The 27699-nt window shown below is 37.3% G+C and overlaps 2 protein-coding genes across 2 annotated transcripts in view; both read left to right on the top strand.

The window, feature by feature from the left end:
• Positions 1–20181, top strand: part of LOC116251974 (uncharacterized) — a 63559-nt gene extending 43378 nt beyond the window's left edge. Inside the window, exon 4 of the mRNA XM_050077215.1 lies at positions 19812–20181. Coding sequence (XP_049933172.1) covers positions 19812–19852 — 41 coding nt within the window. The 3' untranslated portion in view covers positions 19853–20181. The remainder of the gene's footprint in view (positions 1–19811) is intronic.
• On the top strand, positions 17315–24943 carry LOC126409969 (pentatricopeptide repeat-containing protein At5g15300-like). Its single transcript, XM_050077212.1, has 2 exons — positions 17315–17677; positions 23403–24943. The coding sequence occupies exon 2, from the start codon at positions 23584–23586 to the stop codon at positions 24169–24171; it is 588 nt and encodes a 195-aa protein (XP_049933169.1). The 5' UTR covers positions 17315–17677; positions 23403–23583; the 3' UTR covers positions 24172–24943.
• Positions 24944–27699: the final 2756 nt, after the last annotated feature.

Here is a 27699-nt window from a genome sequence, read left to right as displayed (position 1 = left end):
GGCCTCTGAGAACTTTTCCATGGTTTTTATTTTACCTTTGGGAAAACTTTTCTCATAAAAAAAAAACTAAAAAACCATGAGTGGAGTCATAAGATCTTGTCTCCTTACGGGGAAAACTTACGAGCTATGATAAATTTCTGATCTCCTTTTAAACGGCAAAACCGTATCAAAGATCTCGTCGATTCTCTCTTCCATTCTTTCCTTCTGACTTTGCGAGTGGGTTCTCTCTCTATAATTTAAAAAAATATTTGTTTGCTTCATTTTCTTTCATATTATCCGTTCTGTGTCTATAAATTAAAAAAATATTTGTTTGCTTCATTTTTGAAATGTGTAAGAATAATCCGTTTTCTCTCTCTATAAATTAAAACAATATTTGTTTGCTTCATTTTTGAAATGTGTAAGAATAAACGAAAAAAGAGGGGCCCGCTGGCAAAGGCAGAAGAAAAGAATGGAAGAATCGACGGGATCTTTGATACTGTTTTGCCGTTTAAAAGGAGATCAGAAATTTATCACGGTGCATACAGTTTTCCTCGTAAGGAGACAAAATTCCATTTTAGAGAACCCCGATCTTTTGTCTCCACTCATGTTTTTTTTTTAGTTTTTTTTTTTAATTTTTTATGGGAAAAGTTTTCCAGAAGGAAAAATAAACACCATGGAAAAGTTTTCAGAGGCGGAGTCGCTAGAGTGATACGAAAGAAGGAAGGGAACCGTCTGATCAGAGACGGAAGAGCTCCCACATGCCGAGGGGATCTTCTCCGACACGTGCGGGAGAGAGGGAAGGAGACCGAATGTTGACAAATTCCATGTCACTACGCTTCTTCAAGTCTGTCCGCAGAAAGATGTGAAGAGAGAGAGAGAGAGAGAGATATCATTAACAGCAACAAGGAAGGAATTAAAAAAGAGGAAGAGAGAGAGAGAGAGAAAGAGAAAGAGAAAAGGAGAGAATGGTGTTTTCTGTGTGTGTGGGGGAGGAGGAGGGGGAGAGGAATAGCTATTGTGTTTTCTGTGTGTGGGGGAGGAGGAGGGGGAGAGGAAGAGCTATTGTGTTTTCTGTGTGTGGGATTGACCTGTGCCTTCGCCAGTGGTATGCCAACTCTCCTCTCTTCCTGAACTTTGTAAACCAGCAGTTTCAGTTTCTTGTTTGTTTTCTTATGCTCTGTTGTTGATGTGTAGAATGTCAATTGATCGGATTCAAATCAGATAAACTTTTAACCATATCCATTTTTTTGGATATTCACATATTCGAATTTGAATTCAAATTTGAATACAAAGAGAATCCTATTCCAAATATGATATCTGATTCCATATTTTGAGTCTAACTTGAATCCCTATTTTACTTTCATGTCTGGATCTGAATTTGATCTAAATCCAAATCCAAATCCGATTAGGCATTTTTGTGTATCCGAATCTTCCTTTGCGATATGGATATGCTATTTTAGCTCCCCCTCAACCCCATCGTGGACCAATAAAAAAACGTTGGAAACCAGAAAGGAATACTTTAGGAAATAGGAAAATATGCAAAAACTACTCAGACTCAGGTCCCCTTTTTTGCCTTCTATACAGGGAAAGCAACGTCTATAGAATTCTAAGTACTCATATTCACGACAGAAATTACATTTTATATTTCTTTCTACTAGAAACACATACTTTTACAATGATAGATCTACTAAATTTCTCCATGACATGGGGCAAATTAAAATATCTCATGCACTTAAACCCACTATATTCAATATTCATTTGCCCTGAAATAGGTCAACCAATGTTTTGTTGTAAACAAGATGACGTAGATCAATCGTCCTGATAACTAATTGCAGAAACCTTAGCCATGGATAACCATTTGTACAGGCCTACTTATAAGGCATGTACACAAAAACTAGGATCATCCTTTTTCTCCGTTCAACTTATTGTTGGAGGAAGCACATAAATAATAGAGAAACCACACTCGAACAAGCACAAGCCAACTCAAAAACTGCAATGTATAAGAGCAAAAAACTGAAACAACAGCTTAGCCTCAATCAGTACCATATTAATAATAACAATACAACAACAATAACAAATTACAACCAGTCTGTTGAAGTCCTTGTTGCAGACGGTCCAACTTGGATTTTCAGTCCTGCTACAGACAAAAAAAATTATATATCTATGGATTCTCTTAGTTGTTGGAGGCTTTTTTGTGCTTGATTCAAAAAAGGGGTTTCTTTACAGTGATCTTTTTTGGGTTAAATAGTGGAAAAGGGGCCTTGAGGTTTTTCCCTATGTTGGTGTCATTCGAAAAGATTCAGTTTGGAGTAGATGAGATCCATTATGAGGGTTTATGGATTGGTATTATCTGAATCTTTGACGACTCCATCCTTGTTTATCTTAACATGAAAAAAACAACCCACTGCTGAAAATCCGACCCAAAGAAAGAAACATAATCAACGAAGAGAAGGATTTTTGTGGAATAGCTTGGCACGACACTAATAAGGTGATCTTTCATATTCTCCCATAACAGAAAAAGGGCGAATAGATGGTTGGGCCTCATCTTACCTACTGCGAACAAGAAGCTACGGGCTGAGGGGAAGAAGAAGAAAACAGTGAGCAAGATAGAGAGAGGACATTGACGACAGGTGGAAAATGGTGGCTATGGCATTCAAAGACATCCGAGAATCAGTGAGATGAGGCTGCGACTGGCCTCTCACAATACGCCGCATGATCCACTTTCATTGATGCATCAGACAGTATTATATCGGACAATATTGTAACGGGCAGTCGTGATTGAAGAGAGGTACGGAAGGCTGGAAAATTTTACCTCCCCTATCCTCGACTAATATTCTATCTCCACAAGAGTGTGACCTACAGTCCAACTACAGGTTTTGGTTCATGAACCATGTACTGTTTCATGCATTCAACCAATAATGTAGCATCTACCTTCGAATCATCACAGATTAACAATGTTACTTGAGTTAAATTCTGCAACTTTTCCTATGAAAATTTAATTGAATCTTTTCTGTTGATTGGAGCAGGCAGGGTCATCCTGGAAGTTGCGAGTAATGGTCGTGCTGGCTGTGAGCTTGATTCTCTATGTATTTTGGGCAGCAAGTCGGGGCAGTGACACCCAATTTCAGGGGTCTTTCCTCTTTGGTTTTTTGATAGCTTTATTTGCTTTGGCATCCTTGGGGTATACCTGCAACTAGACATTTCCTTCCATTTTCTTCCCAGTTATTTTGCCTAAAATGTTGAGAAGTCCGGTTATATTTTGTTTTTATCAGATCTTTTCACCCTTCGGCAAAATCACCGCGATAATATTCAGCATTCTTAGGACAGGTGTCTTCGGTGGATACATCATCTACGATACAAGCAACCTCCTCAAGCCACACCGGGACGGTAGTAGTTGAGCTTCAGTCAGTGTCCTCTATATGGACATCATCAACCTATTCCTCCACCTGCTAGACTTGCTTGGTTCTAGTGGCGAATAAGTTCGAAAATGCTTTGATATATTTGACTCTGCATATGTATATACAACTATGCATAGCTTCAAAAGGCATGATTGAGGTGGACATAATTTTCGATAAAAAAAATTTATAAGAAATTTATTTAGTATAAAATCAGTGGAATTGTACCATAGAAATTTCGAGGCTAACCTGGAGTCTACTTCTTTGAGTGTGTATAATTAAACTTTAATTATAAGAGATATCCTAAGCTGTACTTCCTTACATGCCACTTCAGATCTTTGTTGTTAACAGTGCACCTATGCTGGGGCAAGGCGCTGGCTGTACCAACACACCTACGTTGAGGCATCTACATGATCCCCAATTCTTTACATATTAACACTAAAAGTTTAATTTTTGTTCATCTTCCAGCATATTGATCAAGTGTTGTCATTAAATGCCCACTTTGACATTTTCCCCTCTTTTTTTTCCATTTTTAACTTTTTCCTTTTTCTTTTGTTGAACAGGACTGACTAGCCTCCACTAGGTCTTTTTACGGAGTCTGTCGTTCATGCCTGACTAGTAATTTTATCTAGAGCTTTAGAAGGGCATAAGAAATTCATTGAATAGAAGATTTTGGATGGGTTTCCTATCACTCTGATGAAAAATGAAAAAGTTTGGAGTTCTTCACACTCTCCCTGATTGCGGGCACCTTCTCTCTTTTGTACCACCCCCCTAATGGTCATCATGGTAACAAAAAATTCTTTACAAGCACTAAGCTCATGGGACTTACAAGTGAGCACTACACGCACACACACACACAAACATATTCGATACACAAGGCGTTCATGGTTCAAATATACAATATACCTGTAGCCAAGGACCAATTTACCTTTTGATTTTTAGGTAAGATAGAAAATCACGAATCCAGCTTAATTGCAAGCCCAAACCTTTTTCAAGCAATATCGCTACTTTAGCCAACATATCCCATTATTGTTAGTTCACAGCTTTCCTGGACAGTGGTTCTTCTTTATTGCAGTCAAGCATAGTAGATGGAACTTGCAGATCCACGTATAGATGCCATAACATCTTTAAGTCGTAATGCCCTTGATAGAAGAACTACTTCAGCACCATTATAGGAAATTCAGGCAAAGCATCCATTTATTATATATTAAAACAAAAAAGAGGAACGTGTTCCTCCAGCAACAGCATGAATGAAACAATAGGCTTGTATTTCATTTTGAGATGATCTTTCGCATCTTTCATGAGATGCTTTTTTGTAAGAATGTCATGAAGATTCCACTGTTATACGAGTGAGCCCCCGAATTGTTCAGGATTTCCTCCTGAGCTCTAGCCTTGTTAAATGATGTCTAATTTGTTCTCTACTTCTACAACCTAAAGGATGGAGGTAAGACAGACAGTCTTTATCCTGATATGGCTTCCAAGGAATCCAACAGATCGCACCTTTAGGCCTTCATTTTGTTTCCAAAATTATGCACATAAAACCTATCAACCATATTTATGTCTGGAGTACTCCGCATACTCACCTCGTATAAGCAACATGTGATCTTGTCCGTCGTTGGGAACAAACCATAAATGCGATAAACAATCCGGGCTAGCTTTAGGCTCAGTTAAACTACAACACTGGTTACTACATGAAAGAAACCAGGCCCAATTATAGTGGACGACCGCCTCACCATAGGCAAGATTCCTTTTTTCCAATTGATTCTAAGTACTCTACATACTCGTCCCATATAAGCTACATTTGATCTTGCCCATCGATGGAAACAAACCATAAATGCCATAAACAATCCAGGGCTAGCTTCAGACTCAGCTAAACTGCAACACCAGTTACTACACGAAAGAAAACAGGCCCGATTAAACTGGATGGCTGCCTCACCATAGACAGGGGTACAATTCTCAGACCATTTTTAATTTTGCTAAGAAGTTATCCTAAATAAAAGATAAACATCCCAATATATTTATGAAAAATAGTTTGATATAAAACATATTTTGAATCTAGTTGTTTTTATGAAAAATATTGATGTTTTTTTTCCATAATTTTGATGTTTTGAGAGTCATTCATTTTTTGCTTATCATAAAACACTATTAAAATCAAAAAAATAATTAATATACTATATATTGTGCATCAACCTATCTTTAAGATGACATTGGTAAGGTTAGATTTCAAAAAAAAAACTTTAAATATAATATTTAAAGGGTGAATGTAATAGATCTATGGATGAATGCCCAAAGAAGCTTGGGATTCTCTATCATCCCGCTAATAGTGGTGGTGCCTGGGATGGATTTTTCATTTTATATATGTGTCACAAGCTTGTTGAATTCCAATTGTCAATAAGATTTCTTTCCTAAATGAAAGATTAAGAAATTATTTTTTAGTCCTATATTTTATATTTCCAAGTTCTAATCAGATTTCTTTCCTAAATGAAAAGATTCATAAATTTTGTTCTATTCTTACCTTTTCATTTCCAATTTTAATAAGATTTCGTTCCTAAATGATAATATTCATAAATTATATTTTAGTTTTACCATTATCCTAAAGGGCTTAACTTAGTTTTCTAGGCTTTTGGTGGACGCGGCCTTCCATTATTAGCCAACATTATATCTATGTGTTGTAAGAATAGGGATGTCAATTAATGGGATCCAATTTAAATATACCTTTGACTATATCCGCTTTTGCATATATTCACAAACTCGCATTCTGATACAAACTAAAAAAAGTCACATCTGAATTCGAACCCGAAATCCAATTTCATAATTTGAATCTGAATTTTAGATTTGTATCAAAATCCAAATTTTGAACCGAATTTGACCAACTTTTAAAACGTAAGAGTATCGGATATCGGATATATTTTTAATATGTTTAAAAATAAATAATTCAATCTGAATCCGTATTTGATGGGATATTTATTTATATCTGAATTTGTATCTGAATCCAATCAGATGTCGTATCTTAAATCCAAATATGATCTGTTTTGTTTAATGAGATGTTAAATTTTCCGTTGTATCCAATTTTTTTGGAATGGTTCTGATGGACATCTGATCCAAATAAAATATATTGACATGCCTACATATGAGGTGAAAGGAGGTACCTAATTGACAGTGTTGTCGCTACGTCAGCCGTGCGCTACTTCAAACACGCTATGCCTTATTGGCAAGGGAAAGGATGGGGTTCTTAGTTTTCATGCAATTAAATTTGCAAATAGCATCACAAGCAGTGCTGGGAGTTGGACTGCCTAGCTAGGCCAAATAAAACTGAATCTCATTAAAGTTTAATTACACACACGACACAAGAAAGTATACTCCAAGTTAGCCTCCAAAGTTTTATTGTAAGAATATATATATATATATATATATATATATATATATATATATATATATATATATATATATATATATATATATATATATATATATATATGCCCTAAATATGGTGAAAAACAATTTAACTGATTTTATACTAAATAAGTACCTCATATTTTTTTTTATTGGAAATCTTGTCCACCTGCATCATGCCTTTTGAAAATAATTACTATCCTGTTTTTTCTGTGCAATATTATTCACTGATTTTCGATGCCCTTAATGTAGGGATGTCAACGGATCAGATTCAAATAAGATATATACCCTCAATTGTATCCATTTTATAGGATGTTCACATACTCGAATTCAAATTCAGATTCAAATACGAACATAGAAAAATGATATCCAAATTCAAAATCAGATTGTATGCTCCTAATCCAATTTCTTATATAAACATCCAAATCCAAAATTTTAACTGAATTTTGCCTACATTCAAAATGTAAGAGAATTAGATATATGATGTTGGTTTAAAAATAAATCCAATCCAAATCCATATCTAAATCCCATCAGATATTTTTGTATATCTGAATTCAATCAGATGTAATTTCTCAATCCGAATCTGATCCGATTTTTAAATTAGATATTAAATTTTTTCGATATCCTTTTTTTTTTTGGAACGGTTCGGTTGGATACCCCAATCCAAATCGGATACATTGACATCCTTACCTTAATATCCCTTTTTTCTCTTTCAAATAACATGATAATTTTATTTGTTAAAAAGCTACATAGATATAGATTTCTTCACTCAATTTCATTGTTTTTTTTTTGTATACAGAACACAGGTTTGAAACTTGGCCACATTGCATGTATCTATACATGTAGGATGAGTTAAACCAAAATGATTAAAGCCAATTAAGATCATATAGAATTGTATCTGCACATTAGAAAACATCTTTTTTTAATAAGTTCATGATATTTTAGATTTAAAGATCATTTATAAAGTTAACTGGAGAAAGTAAAAGTATTAAAAACAAATGGACTGGTGTCTTTTGTGTGTGTGTGTGGAGAGAGGAAGAGAAATGACTGATGTCTTTTGTGTGTGTGTGGAGAGAGGGAGAGAAATGACTGTTGTCTTTTTATCTATTTTCTTGTGTGATATATATATATATATATATATATATATATATATATATATATATATATATATATATATATATATATATATATATATATATATACACTTGAGGTTATATTGGTAAGGTTATATTTCAAAAAAATCACTTTAAATATCATATTTATTGGGCTTGGTTTTTGTCCCTGGCCTGTTGGTCTGGCTCCTACCAACCACTCATATATTTAGAGAAACTGGTAGAAGCCAGAAACTTAGGTCAGGGATGAAAGCAAGACCCTTTAATTTTTACTTAAAAAAATTATTTCAAATAAAATAGAAACATGTTAAGATATTTATGAAAGCTATTTTGATATAAAATATTCTTTCTGTTTTACTTCATTCGGGCTTGTTATTGTTGTTTAATCTTTCTTGGGAATTCTTTTCGCATGGCATGGAAATGTTTGTAATTATTTATGCTAAAATTGATTGTGAAAATTTTGTCCCATTGACAATTTCTTGTTTGGGGCAGGGGTGGGATTGGTTCTGTTCTATAATTAAGATCATTAAATATGGTGATCATGTGTAGAAGTTACTGGATTGTTGTTGACTCATGGGAATTCCTACAAAATTGCATGGATGGAATGCTAGCTCGAACAGTTTTTTTTCAACAGTTAAGAGACAACAACGAATTTTTATACCGCATTGAATGAAACATGAAAATGAGATGTCTGAATGAAAAATATCAAGTATTCGGAGACATTTGGGTTATGGAACCTGGAACTTTTAGTTCCACCCCCGACAAATGAACCATCATTAAATATCAGTGATTTTAATGCCAAACATTTTTTCATCAAATAATCAAATGCTACCTTAAAGGAGGAAAACTTGGCGCTTGAGCTCTTGCTCAAGATAGCTCAAGCATAATAAGAAGAAGAAGGAAAGCCGAGAGGTTAGAAGACATGATCATATGTTGAGCCATGATATTCATAGTGAGACCGAGGTGAGCCATTCTTGAGAGCTTTATATAACTTACCTTTCTTCATTGTTGGAAAGTGCATGCGTTTTTATATTTGCCTAGACACTAACTGCCATATATGGTTTCAAAATATTTGAATCCTTATATTCAAATTTGCACGTAATTATGGTGATGCTCGGACATACACTTCAACATCTAATCTCACTCTTCTGCTCTAGCAAATGAATTACCTTAAGTCCACATATGGACTGACTGAGCGACGTAAATAAAGTATCTTCTTAAACTCTTATTAAAATTACATTTCTTTATCACCTTAGACCTCCTTCCCATTTTCATAGTTTCGTAACTGAAGTTTAACTCAGCCCGGCCATTCGGTCGGTAGAAGACCTTTCTGCCGCTACCCTCCCGATGGCTTACGTATATTGGGACACGTGCAGTCGGAAGTATCATGCCGGCACTTCTAAATGACGCTATTGGATTTTTGGGATTAAAGAAGCTACCTGTTGCTGCTGCTACTGCCAGCAACACCGATGATTCGAATGCAGTTATATAGCCATTGCCATTCGTGCGCATACACACACACATGTATATATATATATATATACACACACACATGAACAGAGAAATCAGCTGTTTCATTTGGTTACAGAACATGAATAGGTGGTGAAGACTTGTTCAACCACATGCACTAAACTCCAACTAAATTATAAAATAACACCAATATATGATCCATTATTATAACACACCAACCCGTATAGTGAACCAAATCTGTGACCAAGGGAAATAAAGGAATAAAATGATAAAAAAAAGCACATGCACGGAGAAGAAATCCGTTGCTACCTTCATATCAAAAAACTGATTCAACAGTTACAGTCTCGTACAAAGCAACAGATATGCAAAGCATTTTAACGAATCATGGGCAGCAATGAACCTGATGGTTGGCAAAGCACTATAATATTCTTCATGATCTGAAAAGAGTTAGCTTTTATTGCTGCAGCAGATAGTGCAGCTTGCACAGCAGCTTTCACAATTTCTTGTAAGAACCATCCATAGTTTCATTTGGTCTCTGCTTTCATCTCTTCTGTACCCATTGACTAAGATTGAGTACGAATATCAGAATCAATTGAAAAACTATTAACATTTACCAACCTTTAGGACGCCCTCTGCTTTTGATAATCATATTGCTTAAGTAATCACAAATGTTTAGCAGGACACACATTTCAGGAACAGGAAGCTTTTTTCACTCTTCCCAAATAGGATGAAACTCGGGGACAATGAGCTTCTTCGTACGAGATCAACAGGAAGCTCTTCACAATTTGCTTCATATTTCATTTTTTAACTTGCTCTGTTGTCTTCACAATGCACGTTTTCGTTGGTGAAGAAAATCAGAAAATGGGAAAACGAAACTCAAGCCAAACATAATGGTTACATCCTCTTGGAGACAATAACCTCTCAAACACAAACTCCAAATTCTGGCAATTCTGGCAAAACGTGTAGTTTAAATCAGGACCAAGAAGTTCCACGAATAAACAGAAAGAGAACACAATGCAAACTCAGAGAAATCCCCAAATCCAAAAATTTGTCACATGAATCAATATGAAGAAAAAGAAGATGCGGACGAGGGAGAGAGAAGAGGAAAGGACGGGGATTACGAGAGATGCACTTCGTCATAGTCGATCGCCGCTGGAGGAAATTAAACGGATCCACATCAAGCTCATGTAATATATATAATATATATATGGTATCTTGGTATAAAAATAAGTCCCAGTTTTTATTGTAAGAAAACCTGCTTATTATTAAAGAAAAGATGACAAGCGTGAAGCCCTCGTTGAAAAATTAGATGCAAGTTTATCAGTTGTGAATGAATTGGGGGAGGTTTGTGGGATTTCTCTGCATTCCTGAGCCTGATTCTCGAAAACGCAAGATCAACCATGTGCACTTAACAAAAAGCAAGAAATTATACTAGTAAACTTAACCAAGGGTTTATTAAAGACTCTCGTTTGATGCAACACATCGTTAAAAAATAGAAGTTGCAGGGCCCGGCACCTGTCAACGAATTATCAACATTTGGCCAATGAAAGCTATAAATTGTCAACAAATTACCAACATTTAGCCAAAGAAAATTATATAAAAATTGAATATATTGAAAATGTCAGCAGTATATGAGACTGAATCTAATAAAGAACATAAATCACACCATTCTTGTAAAGAATTGAGCACCTCAATCCATTGCAATATAAAATCATTTAATCATTGGGCCTGGTTACATATGTTTCGAGAGCAAATCTGAATAATCCTCTAAGGGTCTATAGACAAATGAAAATCACTCAATTAGTGGCCTAGTTACATATGTTTCACTAACAAATCTGAATAACCCTCTATGTCCACCATGATTGCAGTCCTCGTCTATGTCCACCATTATTGCAGTCCTGCTTGCTCTGCTTGCTCTTGCACTTGCAATGGCCCAATGACAAACTTGGATTTCACCTATAAGGAAACACAAGTGGCGCACCTGCAAGAAGGATGGTGCCCCACGCCACTGCCGTCTATGTAGAGAGAATTGAAGTTGGCAGCCCAAAAAGACGAGCTTTGACAAGGCCTCTTCTTTCGAGGAGGTGAGCAGATTTCTTCCCTAGCCATTCTCGATTCTTTCACGTTTCTGCAGAAACACTACCATGACAGTTTGAGAATTCTCTTTGACTGCCCTCTCATTAGTCCACCTCCGTTTTTTCCCCTAAACCAACGATCGGCTAACCTTCTTTTCAGTTGAATCATAGCTATCAATCAACCTTCCTTTCGCGATTGCATTAGGCTGCTCGGGTCCAAAAGGAAGGTCGATGGATGGTTGCGGTTAAACTGAAAAGCACATTAGACGGCCATTGGTTCAAGGGAAAAAAAAGTAGGCGGACTAATGGGATGGGAGTGACGGGTCTGGAAATTCAGAAATTTCAAGGAAATGATGGGACTGTTTGCCGGAGAATTCTCAAACTAGCATGGATGGTCGGGTGGAGTTTACATGGAAACGGAAACGGATGGAGAATGGCCGGGCATGAAACCCGCTAACTCCTCGGAAGAAGGGGCCTTGTCAAAGCTCGCCATCTCCCGCTTCTAACTTCAGTTCTCTTTGTAAACTGAAGAGAAACACGCAGAGAAGATAAGGAATCAACTCTGGAATTGCATACTAAGAACAATTCTCTCTATAAACCAAGAGAAACACATAGAGAAAATAAGTAATCAATTTTGGAACTGCATACTTTAAATAAGTCTGGAATTGCATACTAAGAACAACTCTCTCTATAAACCGACGAGGAACACGTAGAGAAAAACAAGTAATGAATTTTGGAACTGCATACTTTAAATTCGAAACTACAAAAAATGGGCAGAGATCTCAGGATGCTGAAAAGTAATTTTAATCTGAGCTTAAGCAGATGCTTTCTTTACTTCAGTCAGTTAGTCCATGTATGGGCTGAAGGTTATACAGGAGTGTGATATTTAATATAATTGAAGGAGTATAAAGTGCGAGTTAAATGGATATAGCTCTTTCGATCTGATCGTTAGCATGTCCACTTCATGGTTGAACAGCATTGCATCAGAAACCCGTCTTGGTTGAACAGTCACGCGTGCACGTCTCTGCTTTCCTTAGGAGGGAAGGAGAAAGAGAGGGATGTTGTGTCTGGCAAAGCCAAGACAACAAGGCACTAACATTTATTGAGGGGTTTGGAGATAAATAAGGAGTTAAAAGGAGTCGGAAATGTGGTGTAGGTTTGGATCGGGTATTTGGTTGAACCAATTTCAGTCGGGACTGGGTTTAGTGAACGCTTTGATGAATTTGCGTGGGATTCCCTTCAACGAACTGTTTGTAAGTAACCTTGGGGGGATGGAGCAGATTGGATCACATATTATATGTCATCCATTATCGATTTGGATCTACCCTAACACATTGTCTATATATCATCTTATCTACCCTTTTAACGATTGCTGAACATATTGGTGAAATACTGGACTCAATTTAACGATTTGGATCTGATATGATTTGGGTCTGAACCCCAAGATTTTATATATTTCCTGTTTGGAGCTCTGAGAAAGTTGCGTTGTCAATATGGGTCATATGATTTGTCATATAGAAAGAAAGAAAAAGATAGAAACCAATAAGGAGCGAGTGGTCAAGCAAAGGAGAACTTGGCAACCCCTTGAGGCATAAATGAGGAGGTCCGGGTCCCATCTCAGGTACCGCCAATGGCGACTCTTCTTCTCCAACCATACGGTCTGCCTTCTTCCTGTCCCCCCTTTCAATCGTGGGACGGAGAGAGCCTGACTGCGGCTGACTCCCCTCTCCCAGTGGCGTGGGGCACCCTTATAGAAATTCTCATTTTTCAAGGAGCACAACATATATAACTAAGTAAATAATCATAAAAAATCTATGTAAAAATAAATAAAAATTTTGTTGTTAGCACGCTAGCCTATATGTAGCCCTCTCCCCTTTCAAACATGAGACGGGTGGGGGGAGGGTGGCTTATATAGAGGAGGGAGGGAGGAGTCAGCCGGAGTCAGGTTCTCCCCGCCCCACGATTGAAAGGGGAGAGGGGAAGGAGGCGGTAGGCTTCACAGGTATTGTGGGCACCATATGGTTGGAGAAGAAGAGTCGCCCTTGGCGGTACCTGAGATGGGACCCGGACCTCCTCATTTATGCCTCGAGGGGTTGCCAAGTTCTCCTTTGCTTGACCACTCCCTCCTTATTGGTTTCTATCTTTTTCTTTCTTCCAATATAATAAATCATATGATCCACATTGACAACGTCAACTTTCTCCAAGCTCCAAACAGGAAATATATAAAATTTTTGGGTTCAGACCCGAGCCATATCAGATCCAAATCGTTAAATTGACTCCAGAAATATATAATTTTTTTGGGTTCAGACCCAAACCATATCAGATCCAAATCGTTAAATTGAGTCAAGTATTTCACCAATATGTTCACCAATCGTTAAAAGGGAAGATAAGAAGATATATAGATAATGTGTTACGGTAGATCCAAATCGATAATGGATGACACATAATATGTGATCCAATCTGCTCCATCCCTCCAAGGTCGTTGAAGGGAATCCCTTGCTCACACCACGCAATTCACCAAAGCGGTTCACCAAACCCAGCCTCGACTGAAATTGGTTCAACCAAATACCCGATCCGAACCTACACCACATTGCCAACTTCTTTTATCTCCTTATTTATCTCCAAACCCCTCAATAAATGTTAGTGCCTTGTTGTCTTTCGCTTTGCTTCTTGGGTCCCAGACACAACATCCCTCTCCCTCCCTCCCTCCTAAGGAAAGCAGAGACGTGCACGTGTGCATTCTAATCATAGCAGTGAGGAGTGCTGTTCAATGGTTTTGATGGTTCCTCCCAAGTCCGACGCCGGAAATATGTAATCTTCTGGCCATGCATGCAAGTAAATTACAAGCACTAGCAGGAGAACACCTAGGAGGAGAAATGTATCACTGCTCTAGACTGAAATGTGTCCTCAGCGGATTGCACTTGGAAACTTTTCTGCTCCCATTCGTGGGTGTTCCCCTATTAGTGCTTACAATTTACTTGCATGGTCAGAAGCTTACATATTTCCTGCATCAGATGTGGGATAAACCACCGCATCCATTTTAACATCATCCTTCATCATTATATATATATATATATTCTCTCCCTTTTATTAACCAAATCTCCCTTTTATTAACCAAAGATCAAAGCTGACATAAAAAGTGAGAAATTCATGCAATAAACCTAGACTGAAATTATAGTGCTACGTGCAACGGGGATGGAGTGGATCTATGTATCCGGAATAGGATCAAGTTGGCCCCTGCGAACAGCTTTGATGCCCTATATCCCTTCAGCCCTTTGAGCAAAATGCGGCAAAAGGAAGGAAAATCCACGGACCAACCCCATCGTCTCCACCTCGTAGGAACTATGAGATCACCCCATGGACACCTTCGGCATCCAGGGATCAGAGACCGACCATATACCCTGTTCAATAAGTGGAATGCATTAGTTGTCCATTCTCTATTTTTGGTTTGAGATGGGTTGCTCTTTGGAGCGCACAATATGATGAAAGTTGTGTGTGTTCGGGGGGAGTGCCCACAGAAACTTGGATTTCTCTATCATCCCTGGGAATAGTGGTGTTGCCTCAGGTGGATTTTGCACTTTATGTAGGTATATATTGTTGAATGTTAATTGTTAATAAGATTTCTTTCCTGAAAGAAAAGATTGATAAATTATTTTTTAATCTTACATTTTCTAATTTCTTATAAGATTTTTTCTTAAATGAAAAACTTCATAAATTATGCTTTAATCTTAGCTTTTGAATTCCAATTTACAGTAAGATTTCATTCCTAAATGAAAAGATTCATAAATTATCTTTTAGATTTTAAAGTGTCCTAAGGAGTATTCCCTAGCTGTTCAAGATATTGGCAAATGTGGTTCTCCATTTTCGCGTATGAGGTGTGGGTTGATACCTAAGTGACAGCATGCCGTCAGTACACCAAACACCGACAGTGTTCTAGACCTTATAGGTTAGGGAAAGGATGGCATTTGATTTTCATATGAGGGTTGTACATAATTAATACTCCTATGCCGTACCAGATTTTACATTGTTTGACATATAAAACTCATTCATGCAATTAGATTTACGAATAACAGCACGAATTATGCATGGAAGTTGGATAACCTAGGTCAAATAAAAGTAAATTTCATTAAAATTTAGTTACACACACGCAAGGAATAAGGATGTAAAACTCGGACTCGGAGTAAGCCTCCCAAATTTTATAGTAAGAAAAGAGAGAGAGACAGCCTCAAGGTAATTTCAAGCAAATTTTGTGATTTTATTCTAAATGAATTTCTCGTAACTTCTTTTTTTATTGGAAATCATGTCCAGCTGGATAATGTCATTTGAAATAATTTACTCCCAAATTTTTTGTGCAATATTATTCTTTGATCGATGATGTCCTTAATCACCCTTCTTCACTTTCAAATGACTTGATAATTTTGTTTGCTAATAAGCTACATATATATAAGTTTCATCTGTAAATGATCTGAATAATTTATAAGGTAAACTGGAGAAAATAAAACCACTAAAAACAATGGGACAGATGTCTTCTGTGTCCCTGTTTATGAATATATATATATATATATATATATATATATATATATATATATATATATATATATAAGACCAATAGGTCAGGGATAAACCCTTTAAATATTAAACTTAAAGTGTTTTTTTGAAATTTAAAATTACCAATATGATCTTAAAGATAGGTTGATGCACAATATATAGTAGGTTGATTTTTTTTTGTTTTAATAGTGTTTTATAATAAGCAAAAATGAATAGCTCCCATAGCATCAAATTTTGGTAATAAAAAATCGATATTTTTCATAAAGACAACTAGATTCAAAACACATTTTATATCAAAATAATTTTCATAAATATATTAGGATGTTTATCTTTTATTTAAGATAACCTTTTAGCAAAACATAAAAGGGTTTGACAGTTGTACTCTCGTCAATGGTGAGGCGGTCATCCAGTTAAATCGGGTCTGGTTTCTTTCATGTAGTTATCGGTGTTGTAGTTTAGTTGAGTCTGAAGCTAGCCTGGATTGTTGATTGCATTTATGATTTGTTTTCAACAACAGACAATATCAGGTGTAGCTTATACGAGGCGAGTATGCAGAGTACTTAGAATCAATTGGAAAAAAGGGATCTTGCCTAGGCGAGTTTCATGCACCTGACCAAGTTAGCTGATGGCTTAAAGCCTTTTGCCAAAAAGAAAGGAAAAGGAAAGACGTCACCATGTATATTAGGACTACATTGACAGAAATTGTCGAGCTGGATAAATATGTAGCTGCGAATGACCTACATAAAATACTTGTTTTTATATTGACATTTTAAATTTTAAATTTATTACTAATTCTTTTTAATAAAAAATTTCTAACTTCGCCCCCTGGTTGTGTATAACAATAGGGTGCATAACAATGGTTTTTAGAAGGTTGCCCCATCGAGGTTGCAATCTCTACAGACTGAGAGACTGAGGCTGGAGCATCAATTAATATGATGCATGTTTGGGCTGCTCTATATGCAACCACAGAAATAGCAACAAAAACGTCCACATGTTCAAAGGTAAAATTAAGGCAACCAGAGTTACGTTTCTTCGAATAATTTGATTTGGGTTCGCCCGCCAGGCTCTTTTGGTAAAAAAGAGGAAAAAATAAGAGGGCATCATAAGACGAGCTTATAAGAGCACAATGCACACTTTACAAGACTTTAACAAACACAATAACTGAAAACAAGCAACGTTTTGAGACTGTCATTGTATACATATGGCAATGTGAGTACATATATATTAATATTTTTAGAACAAAACACGTCTTTTTTAGTCAAGTTTTTTTTATCAAACACTGTCTGCACTACAAGATAAACTTGGTAGACGATTAGAGAGGAGTATAAATTATGCTCTGTTCCATATGGGCTCGAGCGGAACAAAACACGCCTCCCTCCTGCCCTCGGCCTGCCCTTGCCCCCAACCCCCTTTTCTCTTTCTCTCCTCTTGTCTCCCTCTCCGCCCCCGAGCTGCCCCTTCTCCTCCGCCTTAGCCCTCCAGCTGCCCAAGTCTTTTTTCTTTCTCTCCTTTTCCTCTGTCTCCGCCCCTGAGCTGCCATCGCCCTTTCTTTTTCTCGCCCTCTCTTGCTTCCCTTCTCCTCAATGTCTCTTCTGAGTCTCCTCTTGGCCAACTGCTCTACCCCTTTCTTCCCGCTCTCTCTGCTGCTCTCTACGCCCATTTCATTACTACAAGGAGCTCCATTGCCATGAGTAACTTTTTCCAGGTGAAGTACACTTCTCATTTTTTCTCTTTCTCTTGTTTTCTCTCTCGCTTCCTCCCTCTATTTGTCTCTGCTTTGCACTTGTGGACGCCGTAGCTGGTGACTTTCACCTTGAAGGACTCGATGTAGAAGTAGCCGTTCTTGTCTGTCATCCCTTCCACCACCATCGGCACCCCTCGAGTTGTTGCGGACCAGCTTGACAGTTGCTCCAGTAAAATGGAGAGAAAGGGAAACAGGAAAGAAAGCATAAGACAGAGAATGCGTTCATTTGCTGGTCTTCCTTCTAGCCCTCTTTCCTTTCAACGTTTGGTTGCTGATGATGGAGGCATGCTTTTGTGAAAAGAAACAGAGAAAAGAAAGAAGAACAACGCCCGAGTTTCTTCACTTTTTGTTTCTCTACATTTTGATGCTAGGATTAGTTTAGTAAAACCCAAAAAGATTACACTATCTCTGTCTCTCTCTCTCTCTCTTTGCTGTAAACCGCTTCACCATTAAACCTGAAGCAAGCAAAATGGCATTCTCATTAGCTTTTTGAACATTTTACTATTCAAACAGGCATCAGCCTTGAGACTGACTTGTCTCTCTATGACAGACACCAATAGAAAACAGAGCAGTAAAGGGGGGCTCAGCTCAACCAATGCTTGCTAAGAGTGAAGAATAAGAAACAGGATGTCGTATAAGAATCTTATGAGTCTTAGTTATCATACAGACCGAGCATAGGAGTGGCGCCAACCAGAGTGTCCACGTTCTTGTAAGTTCAGGATTTCCAGTAAACAACTCCCTCCACGGCCACACGACTGCGAGGAGGCCAATTTGTTCGCTTCTTAGTTCATACTTCTGTCCCTCTTGCAAAGGCCAATTTGGTCTTCCTAGAATGGCCAGTTGGGGTGGGATTCTCTTACACAAACACCTCTTCTGATATTCCCAAGCCTGGAGACAGGATCACAGATAAATTCTTCTTCTGGGCCTTTCATCAGTGGCTATTGCTTAAAAACATTTCTGTATAATTATAGGGTGTTTCATACCTAACAGGTATCTCAAAATATATGATCTAAAACATTGTCAGAAATATCATACTTGGGTTTGGCCTCTGCTTTTGTGTCCGTGTTAGTAGAGAGTTTGTCTTATATTTCTTCCCTTTGGACTTGAAAAGGAAGTGTGAGTGCAAATCCCTTGCACTTGCATGATGGGGATGGTGGGAGGAGAGTCGCAACGTAACAATCAACTAAATGATAGGAAATTTGAACATAAAGATCAAGTTATATTCTAAGAAAAGAGCCTTACTGTTTTCTTGCTGCTGAGTTATCTTATTGTGCTGACAGACAAGGTTGGGTGGACTCTGTACCCATGTTTTAAAGATCCCTTTTCATGAACAACTGTGGGTTCTTGGTACAGTTGCCTTCATACAGTGCTAATATCTAGTTGTATTGAAGACAACCAAGGTCCACAGTCTGCAAGGCAGTAAACCTGGTGATGGGTCAGTACTTGTTGTCAGAAGTTTGTACTCAAAACCAATTAGTGATAAAGGGCTTTGTCTGCTTCAATCATGGATGGGATAAATGGGAAGGACCATGTTGGTAATATGGCTAGTGCAAAGAAGTGGCATATATAAAAAGCTAAGGCTTCTAACTCTGAGAAGTCTTGCCTTTTGAGTGAAGGGAAGTGGAGTGGGGCACTGGCCATATTAGCTTGTAACCTGTAATTGCTTCCCAAATTGAGAACTGCTAGCTCACATACCCGCTTGATCTGAAGTTCATGGATGGTGAGTGGTCCTACAAATGGTTCACGAATATCAGTCAGCCAGCATTTTACTGGATCTATGGAGACATGGGCCTGGATCCAAATGTTAGGCGACCCCTTCACAAGGACCAAATTCTTGGACATGGCCTTTGGGTCTCCAAAACTTCAGAACAGAATCTCCATGGCGGCTTGATTAAGCATGATTAGTGAAATAAAACTTGCCAAACAGATGTACATAGAATGTGAATTCATTGTAAAAGAGAACCTATTTTACCCGCAGCCTGATCACAGTTGAGCCATGTGCTTGCAGATCCTGTCAACTTCATAATAGGGCCACTTTAGCGTCTTGATACTGTACATAAACGTGCATTATTGGATTTTCTGGCTTGTTTCTCAGGTCTACACAGAGCAAACGCATCTCAATGGGTTGTGATATAGGCCACTTCCAATACCAACACACAAAACCTGGTTTATCAAAATTTTCACCAGATCCAACTAGACATGAAGATTAATAACGTAGCATTTATATGTCATAAACTTTGGTACATCATAGTTTCATGTTCCTTTTTGTCCCTATATTTTTGAACTTTATAATTACATTTTTTTATTGTTTTTTCTATGCCGTTCTTTTCTTTTTCACACTCTCACATATTCTTTTCTTAATTTTTTGTGTTTCTATTTCTCATTTTCTCATTTAGCAACCCTCGTTCCACCTAAGATTGATGGATTTTAAGGAATGGAGAAGACACGGAGCCCCAAAATCCACTCCAATTTCTTTCACAGGCTGATGCGCTGCATGGTTGACTTAAAATTTTGATTGCTACACTTTGAAGCACAGGAACAAAAGAACCGAACATCTCCCACCAAACCCCTATTATAATTAGAAAACAAAACAAAATTAAAAAAAAAAGGGCACAACCAATAATGAATGTTGATTGCATAATAGAAAAACTAATAAAATGAGACACTTACGTGGATGTGCAGTATGAATAATTGTCATGGCTAATCCCTTGTGAAACAATGTAGGATCCTTGTTATGGTATGTGACCAACTCATTAGCTATTTCAGAAAAGTTTTCAAGAGGAACAAGCTTTTTTGTCACTATATCCAAACCCTCACGAACTTCTTCATCCATTGTGACCATTTTTTTCTAAAATAAAAGAGGATTTAAAAAAGCAGCTGCAGCATGTACTGGATTGTGCAAGTTACGAGCCCATCTCCTATCAATGATTTTCCAATATGACATATATTTTTCCTTATTGTCCTTACTTGCAGCCTTTATAGCTTCTTTAGCTCTGTCAAGTGTCTCATATAAATATCCCATAGTGGATCCTTCTCCATCTACCATTTTCAATACTTTCACTAATGGTTCCACAAACATGATTATTTCTTTTCCCATATTCCAAAAATCTTCATTTTGAATAAGATGTGTAATATCTCTTGCATGATCTTTTTCCACTTCTTCGACAAGTCTCCAATCATTTGAGGCAACCATGAACCTCAAATTTTCTTCTTGTTTTAAAATAGAATGTAAACAAATGAAATGAGAAGCAAACCTTGTTGCACCCGGCCTTTTCAACTCAGCTCCCTTTGTGTAAGTTCTCATTACATCTAGAGCTTGCTGCTTATTGTATATGAATTTAACAATTTGTCTAGCTTTTGTCATGATAGATGCTACATTTTCCAAAGTATCAATATCTTCAAGCATTAAATCAATGCAATGAGCAGCACATGATGTAGTAAAAATATTTGAATACCTTTCTTCAAGGATAAGTTTTGCCTTTCTGTAATTGCTTCCATTGTCTGTCACAATCTGTATAACATTTTTTGGCCCTATTTCTTCAATAGCTGAAGATAAAAATTCAGTTATAAGTTCTGCATTCTTAGGAACCTTTTCTATATGTTTTGCTTTCCAAAATATTGTACATGTTGGACAACTTACCAACAAATTTATGTATGATCTGCTTCTAATTGTATCCTTCCAAATATCTGACATGATAGTACACCCATAATGTGCCCATGTAGATTTCATTTCTTCAATATATGCATCAACCTCTTTCCTTGCATCATCTAGTAGCTTTTTTCTCGTTGTTTCACTACTTGGTGGAAAGTATCCTGGGCCATGCTGACAAAATTCTTGAAATCATTCGATCGAAGTAAGTTGAACGGCAAATTGTTCATAGCCATAGCTTTAAAGAGGAGCCTATCAATATTATCCTTTTCTTGTTTCCTGAATATGTTTGAAATTGTCTGAAGTTGTCCTCCTTCTTTAGTCAATGAGTTTGAAGTTGAACCGGAAGAACCTAAATGTGGTCCACTTGCACTTGAACTTATTCGGTAGCTTGACATTTTTCCCTTTTTTGTAGGCTTCTCGTTCATACCTTCAAAAGCTTTTAGTGCCATTTGTTTGACATTGTCTGACACTTGATGACATATAGCAACATCATGACATGAAAGACCAGCTAAATGATACTTAAACCGAGTGATTCCTCTTGTATATTCTTCTCCACAAAAATTGCAAGCCAATTTTCCATCTTCTTTTAATTGTGCATGTCGCCAGAATATGTCCTTGCCTTTAGGCATGATTAAAATATAAAATTTATCACCACCACCTAAACCATTCAACAAATTAACAGACAGTGAAGAACGCTTCATCTAACAAGTTTTAGAAACAAAAGAAGACGAGATGGAGACGAAGACATGCATTGAATCATTGATGCATACGACAACAAGAAAAAAGAAAAATCGAACAGCACATGTATACTATAGTCTATACGTTGTAAAAAAACGAAATGGAAACTTGGAAAGACTAAAGAGAACCTTTCACCGCTCCAATGAAAAAGAGATGGAGATTGGAGACGAAGGAAGTTGAATCTCGAATGCCCTCCTCTTTAGCCGGATGAAAACGAGAAGAAGACGATCAGACGAAACCAGCCGAATCTCGAATGCCCTCCTCTTCAGCCGATTGAGAGGTGAGGTCGAGGAACGGACGAAAGAAGAAGTTCTCACCTCACTCGAAGAAGAAGACTCTGCCCTGCCCTGTTACGCCTCTCTGTCTCGCAACAAGTTTTCGATTTCAAGTTAACCCTAAGCCCTCTTTTCTTATGTTAATTGTTAAAATACTTTTTTGCCACTAAAAGGTCAAACAAGTTTAAAAAAAACCAACGTCTTAAAAAATATTACAAGCTATGCCATTTTGCACTCGCACGTTAAAAGAAAATGCAAAAAATCGTTTTATGCGCGTTTTATATGCGTTTTTTAAATTTTGCCGTTTTTTTCAAAAAAACGTGTCTTTTTGCCGTTTTTTTGGTCTGGAACTTTTTTGACGTTAAATACGCGTTTTTTTTAATATAACGCCGTTTTTTGTGACAATTAAAACTTCTTGTGTCAAGTCTGTGCTACTTCAATTGGTGTGTCCTGATTTTAGTTTGTTCAACCTTGATTTTAGTTTGTCAAAGGAAGTGCTCTTTCAGAGAGACTTGCAAAACATAGAAAATCTTCATGATTTTCTTTCCAAGTTCTTCAAGATATTGAACATATTAATGCACTTTTTGTTAAAACATGTTTAGCAATACAAGATTATGTTCTACATATTTTGCTAGAAGTTATTTAGGATAGGATCCATTAATAAAAGCTATTTGCTGAGACATGCCAAAAGCCTATAGTTGTAATGCTATGGTTATTGTGATGTTTTTTTTACATGCACTGATAGAAGGTATTTGTTAAAGAGGGGAAATAATTGAGACAAATCAGCAGCTTGAATTGTGATGATTTAGCTAATGATAGAATTTGTTAAAAGATGCATGTTATCCATAACATGGACATAGAAAATTGGACAAGTATGAACTACATTTATTTGATCTGTTTTTGTGTGGCCAGTCGTAACTTTGATCAAACCGATGTACTTTTTGAGACCAATTTTAAATTACTGCTCATAATTGTAGCTATTTGACTTGCCTTTAACATAATGTTTATTTTAATTTTACAGTTTTTTTCATTTACTGCGGATTAGTTCCGCCTCCGCCAAAAATCTCTCCGCCATCGCAGGGGAGGGGATTGAGTTATGATCATCTAGGAAATCGAAGGCAAACCCCGCAACCAAGCGGGCCATTAGCTCTATCTGGAAGAAGATCACCACCCTCCGCACTCTCAAGCAAATTCATGCTCACATGGTTGTCCATGGCTTCAACAGCGATGCATCTGCGCTGCGAGAGCTTGTGTTTGCCTGTGCCATCACCATCCCTGGCAACATGCATTACGCTCGGAATATCTTCGGCCATGTCCTGACACCGGAGGTTTTCATCTGGAGCACCATGATCAGAGGTTTCTCTCAAAGTTCGGTGCCCATTGACGCCATTTTTCTGTACTCCCAGATGGAGAAATCTCACGTGAAACCAGATAGCTTCACGTTCCCTTTTTCTTCTGAAGGCATGCTCGAAGTTAGGATCTATTTCTGTCGGAAACCAGTGGACTGTTGTGTTCTAAATCTGGGGCTTCAATCGGATGTGTTTGTAAGGAACTCTCTCATCCACTTGAATGCAGGTAGCGGCAGCTTGGAAGTTGCCCGCCAATTGTTTGATGAAATGGCTCAAAGAGATGTTGTTGCTTGGTCTGCTCTCACAGTTGGGTACGCGAGGAAGGGTAAGATCGAGGATGCACGCGACTTGTTTGATAGAATGCCTGATTTCATGGAATGTCATGGTCACCGCATACACAAAATGCGGCGATATGGAGTCGGCTCGTCGACTGTTCAATGAGATCCCTCAGAGAACGCAATGATTTCTGGATATGTGCTTTGTGGGGATCAGAGCCGAGCAATGGAGTTGTTCGAGGAGATGCAGTAGGCGGGTGAGAGGCCTGATGAGGTTACCATGTTGAGTCTACTTTCGGCTTGCGCTGATGTCGGGGCCTTAGACATTGGTAAGAGGATTCACACTGTTTTGGAACAAGGTGATGCAGTCAATGAATTGCGCGTCGTTCTGGGAAACGCACTCATAGACATGTATGCAAAATGCGGTAGCATAGTTGATTCGCTGAGGGTGTTTAACCAGATGCATGAAAGAGATGTTTCTTCCTGGAACTCAATAATTGTGGGGTTGACATTTCATGGCCATGCCGAGTCGGCTCTCTCCCTCTTTGAGGAGATGCAAAGGGAGAAAATGGTTAGGCCCAATGGGATCACGTTCGTTGGGGTTTTGGTTGCTTGCAGCCATGCAGGCAAGGTGGAGGAGGGCCGTCGATGGTTTGAAATCATGAGAAATAATGTGTGATCCAATCTGCCCCATCCCTCCAAGGTCGTTGAAGGGAATCCTTTGCTCAACCACGCAATTCACCAAAGTGGTTCACCAAACCCAGCCCCGACTGAAATTGGTTCAACCAAATACCCGATCCGAACCTACACCACATTGCCCCTCAACACATGTTATTGTTTTGTTGTCTTTGGCTTTGCTTCTTGGGTCCCAGACACAACATCCCTCTCTCTCCTCCCTCCTAAGGAAAGCAGAGACGTGCACGTATGCATTCTCATCAGAGCAGTGAGGAATGATGTTCAATGGTTTTGATGGTTTCTCCCATGTCCGACGCCGGAAATATGTAATCTTCTGGCCATGCATGCAAGTAAATTACAAGCACTAGCAGGAGAACATCCAGAGTTATATAGGAGGAGAAATGTATCACTGCTGCTAATAGTGTATCTAGATTGAAATGTGTCCTCAGCTGATTGCGCTTGGAACCGTTTATCCTCCCATTCGTGGGTGTTCTCCTACTAGTGCCTTACAATTTTACTTGCATGGTCAAAAGATTACATCAGATCTGGGAGGAAACCACCGTAGCTATATATATATATATATATATATATATATATATATATATATATATATATATATATATATATATATATATATATATATATATATCAACTAGAAGTCAAAGCTGACATAAAAAGTGAGAAATTCATGCAAGAAACCTAAAAGGAAATTATAGTGGTACACACAAGGAGGATGGAGTGGATATATGGGTCGACTGGGGAAGAGGATCAAGTTGGCCCCTGAGAACAGCTTGATACCCTATTTCCCTTCAACCCTTTGAGCAAAATGAGGCAAAAGGAAGGAAAATCTATGGACCGACCTCATCATCTCCACCTCGTAGGAACTACAAGATCACCCCATGGACGCCTTTGGCATCTAGGGGTCATAGACCGTTCATGAATACCTTGTTCAATAAGTGGAACGCATTAGCTTTCCATTCTCTGTTTGGGCAGTAGAGGTCGGAGAATGGCAATCACTCATTCTTTAAACCAGCATCTTTTGTTTTGAGACGAGTTGCTCTTTGGAGGGCACAATATGATGAAAGTTGTGTGTGTTGGGTGGTGTGGCCACAGAAGCTTGAGGTTCTCTATCATCTCTAGGAATAGTGGTGTTGCTTCGGGTGGATTTTGCACTTTATATAGGTATCACCATATTGTTGAATGTTATTTGTTAATAAAATTTCTTTCTTGAAAGAAAAGATTGATAAATTATTTTTTAATCTTACATTTTCTAATTTCTTATAAGATTTTTCTCCTAAATGAAAAACTTTATAAATTATGCTTTAATCTTAGCTTTTGAATTCCAATTTACAATAAGATTTCATTTCTAAATGAAAATATTCATAAATTGTCTTTTAATTTTACCTTTTTTAACTGTCCTAAGGAGTATACCATAGTTGTTCAAGATACTGGCAAATGTGGTTCTCGATTTTTGCCAGTATGTCATCACTACACCAAACACAGACACAGTTGTAGCATATGAGGGTAGACGTAATTAATACTCCTATGTCATACCAGATTTTACATTGTTTGACATTGAAGTCATTCATGCAATTAGACTTGCGAATCCCAGCACGATTTATGCATGGAAGTTGGACAACCTAAGTCAAATAAAAGTAATTTTAATAAGAGCTTAAGAAAATACTTTACTTAAGTCGCTCAATTAATCCATATATGGACTTAAGGTAATTCAATTACTACAGCAGAAAAGTGAGATTAGATACTGAAGTGTATGTCCGAGCATCACCATAATTACACGAAAATTTGAATATAAGGACTCAAATATTTTGAACCTATATATGGCAGTCAGTGTCTAGGCAAATATGAAAATTTTGGACGCATGCATTTTCCAATAATGAAGAAAGGTAAGTTATATAAAGCTCTCGAAGAATGGCTCACCTCTGTCTCGTTATGAATATCAAGGCTCAAAATATGATCATGTCTTCTAACCTGTCGGCTTTCCTTCTTCTTATTGTGCTTGAGCTATCTTGAGCTAGAGCTCAAGCGCCAAGTTTTCCTCCTTTAAGGTAGCATTTGTTTATTTGACGAAAAAATGTTTGGAATTAAAATCTAAGGTACTTAATACTGCTTCATTTGTGGGGTGGAACTAAAAGTTCTAGGTTCCATAACCCAACGTCTGCGAATACTTCATATTTTTCATCTAGACATCTTATTTTCATGTTTCATTCAATGCGGTATAAAAATTGGTTGTCGTCTCTTAACTGTTGAAAAAATTACGAGCTAGCATTTCATCTAGGAACTCCCATGACTAGTGGTGGAGCCACATGGTGACAGGTGTGGGCAACTAGTTTACACTAGTCTCTTTAAATTTCTTTATTTTTAAATGACCATCTTTATATATATATATATATATATATATATATATATATATATATATATATATATATATATATATATATATATATATATATATATATATATATATATATATATATATATATATATATATATATATATATATATATATATATATATATATATATATGTTTTTTCTGGCTCTAACACTGCTGACAACAATCTAGTAACTTCTGCACATAATCACCATATTTAATGATCTTAATTATAGGACAGAACCAATCCCACCCATGCCCCAAAGAAGAAATTATCAATGAGAGAAAATTTTCACTTTCAATTTTAGCATAAATAATTACAAACATTTCCATGCCATGGGGAAAGAATTCTCAAGAAAGATTAAACAACAAAAACAATCCCGAATGATGTAAAACAGAAAGAATGTTTTATATCAAAATAGTTTTTATAAGTATCTTAGCATGTTTTTATTTATTTGGAATAATTTTTTAAAGAAAAAAATTAAACGGTTTAGTTTTCATCCCTGATCTAAGTGTCTCACTTCTACCAGTTTCTCTAAATATTGGTAGGAGACAGACCGATAGGCTAGGGACAAAAACCAAGGCCATTAAATATGATATTCAAAGTGATTTTTTTGAAATCTAACCTT

Source organism: Nymphaea colorata, chromosome 1 (assembly GCF_008831285.2).
Source record: "Nymphaea colorata isolate Beijing-Zhang1983 chromosome 1, ASM883128v2, whole genome shotgun sequence".
NCBI classification, from domain to species: Eukaryota; Viridiplantae; Streptophyta; class Magnoliopsida; order Nymphaeales; family Nymphaeaceae; genus Nymphaea; species Nymphaea colorata.
This window is presented reverse-complemented; position numbering and strand designations above follow the sequence as displayed.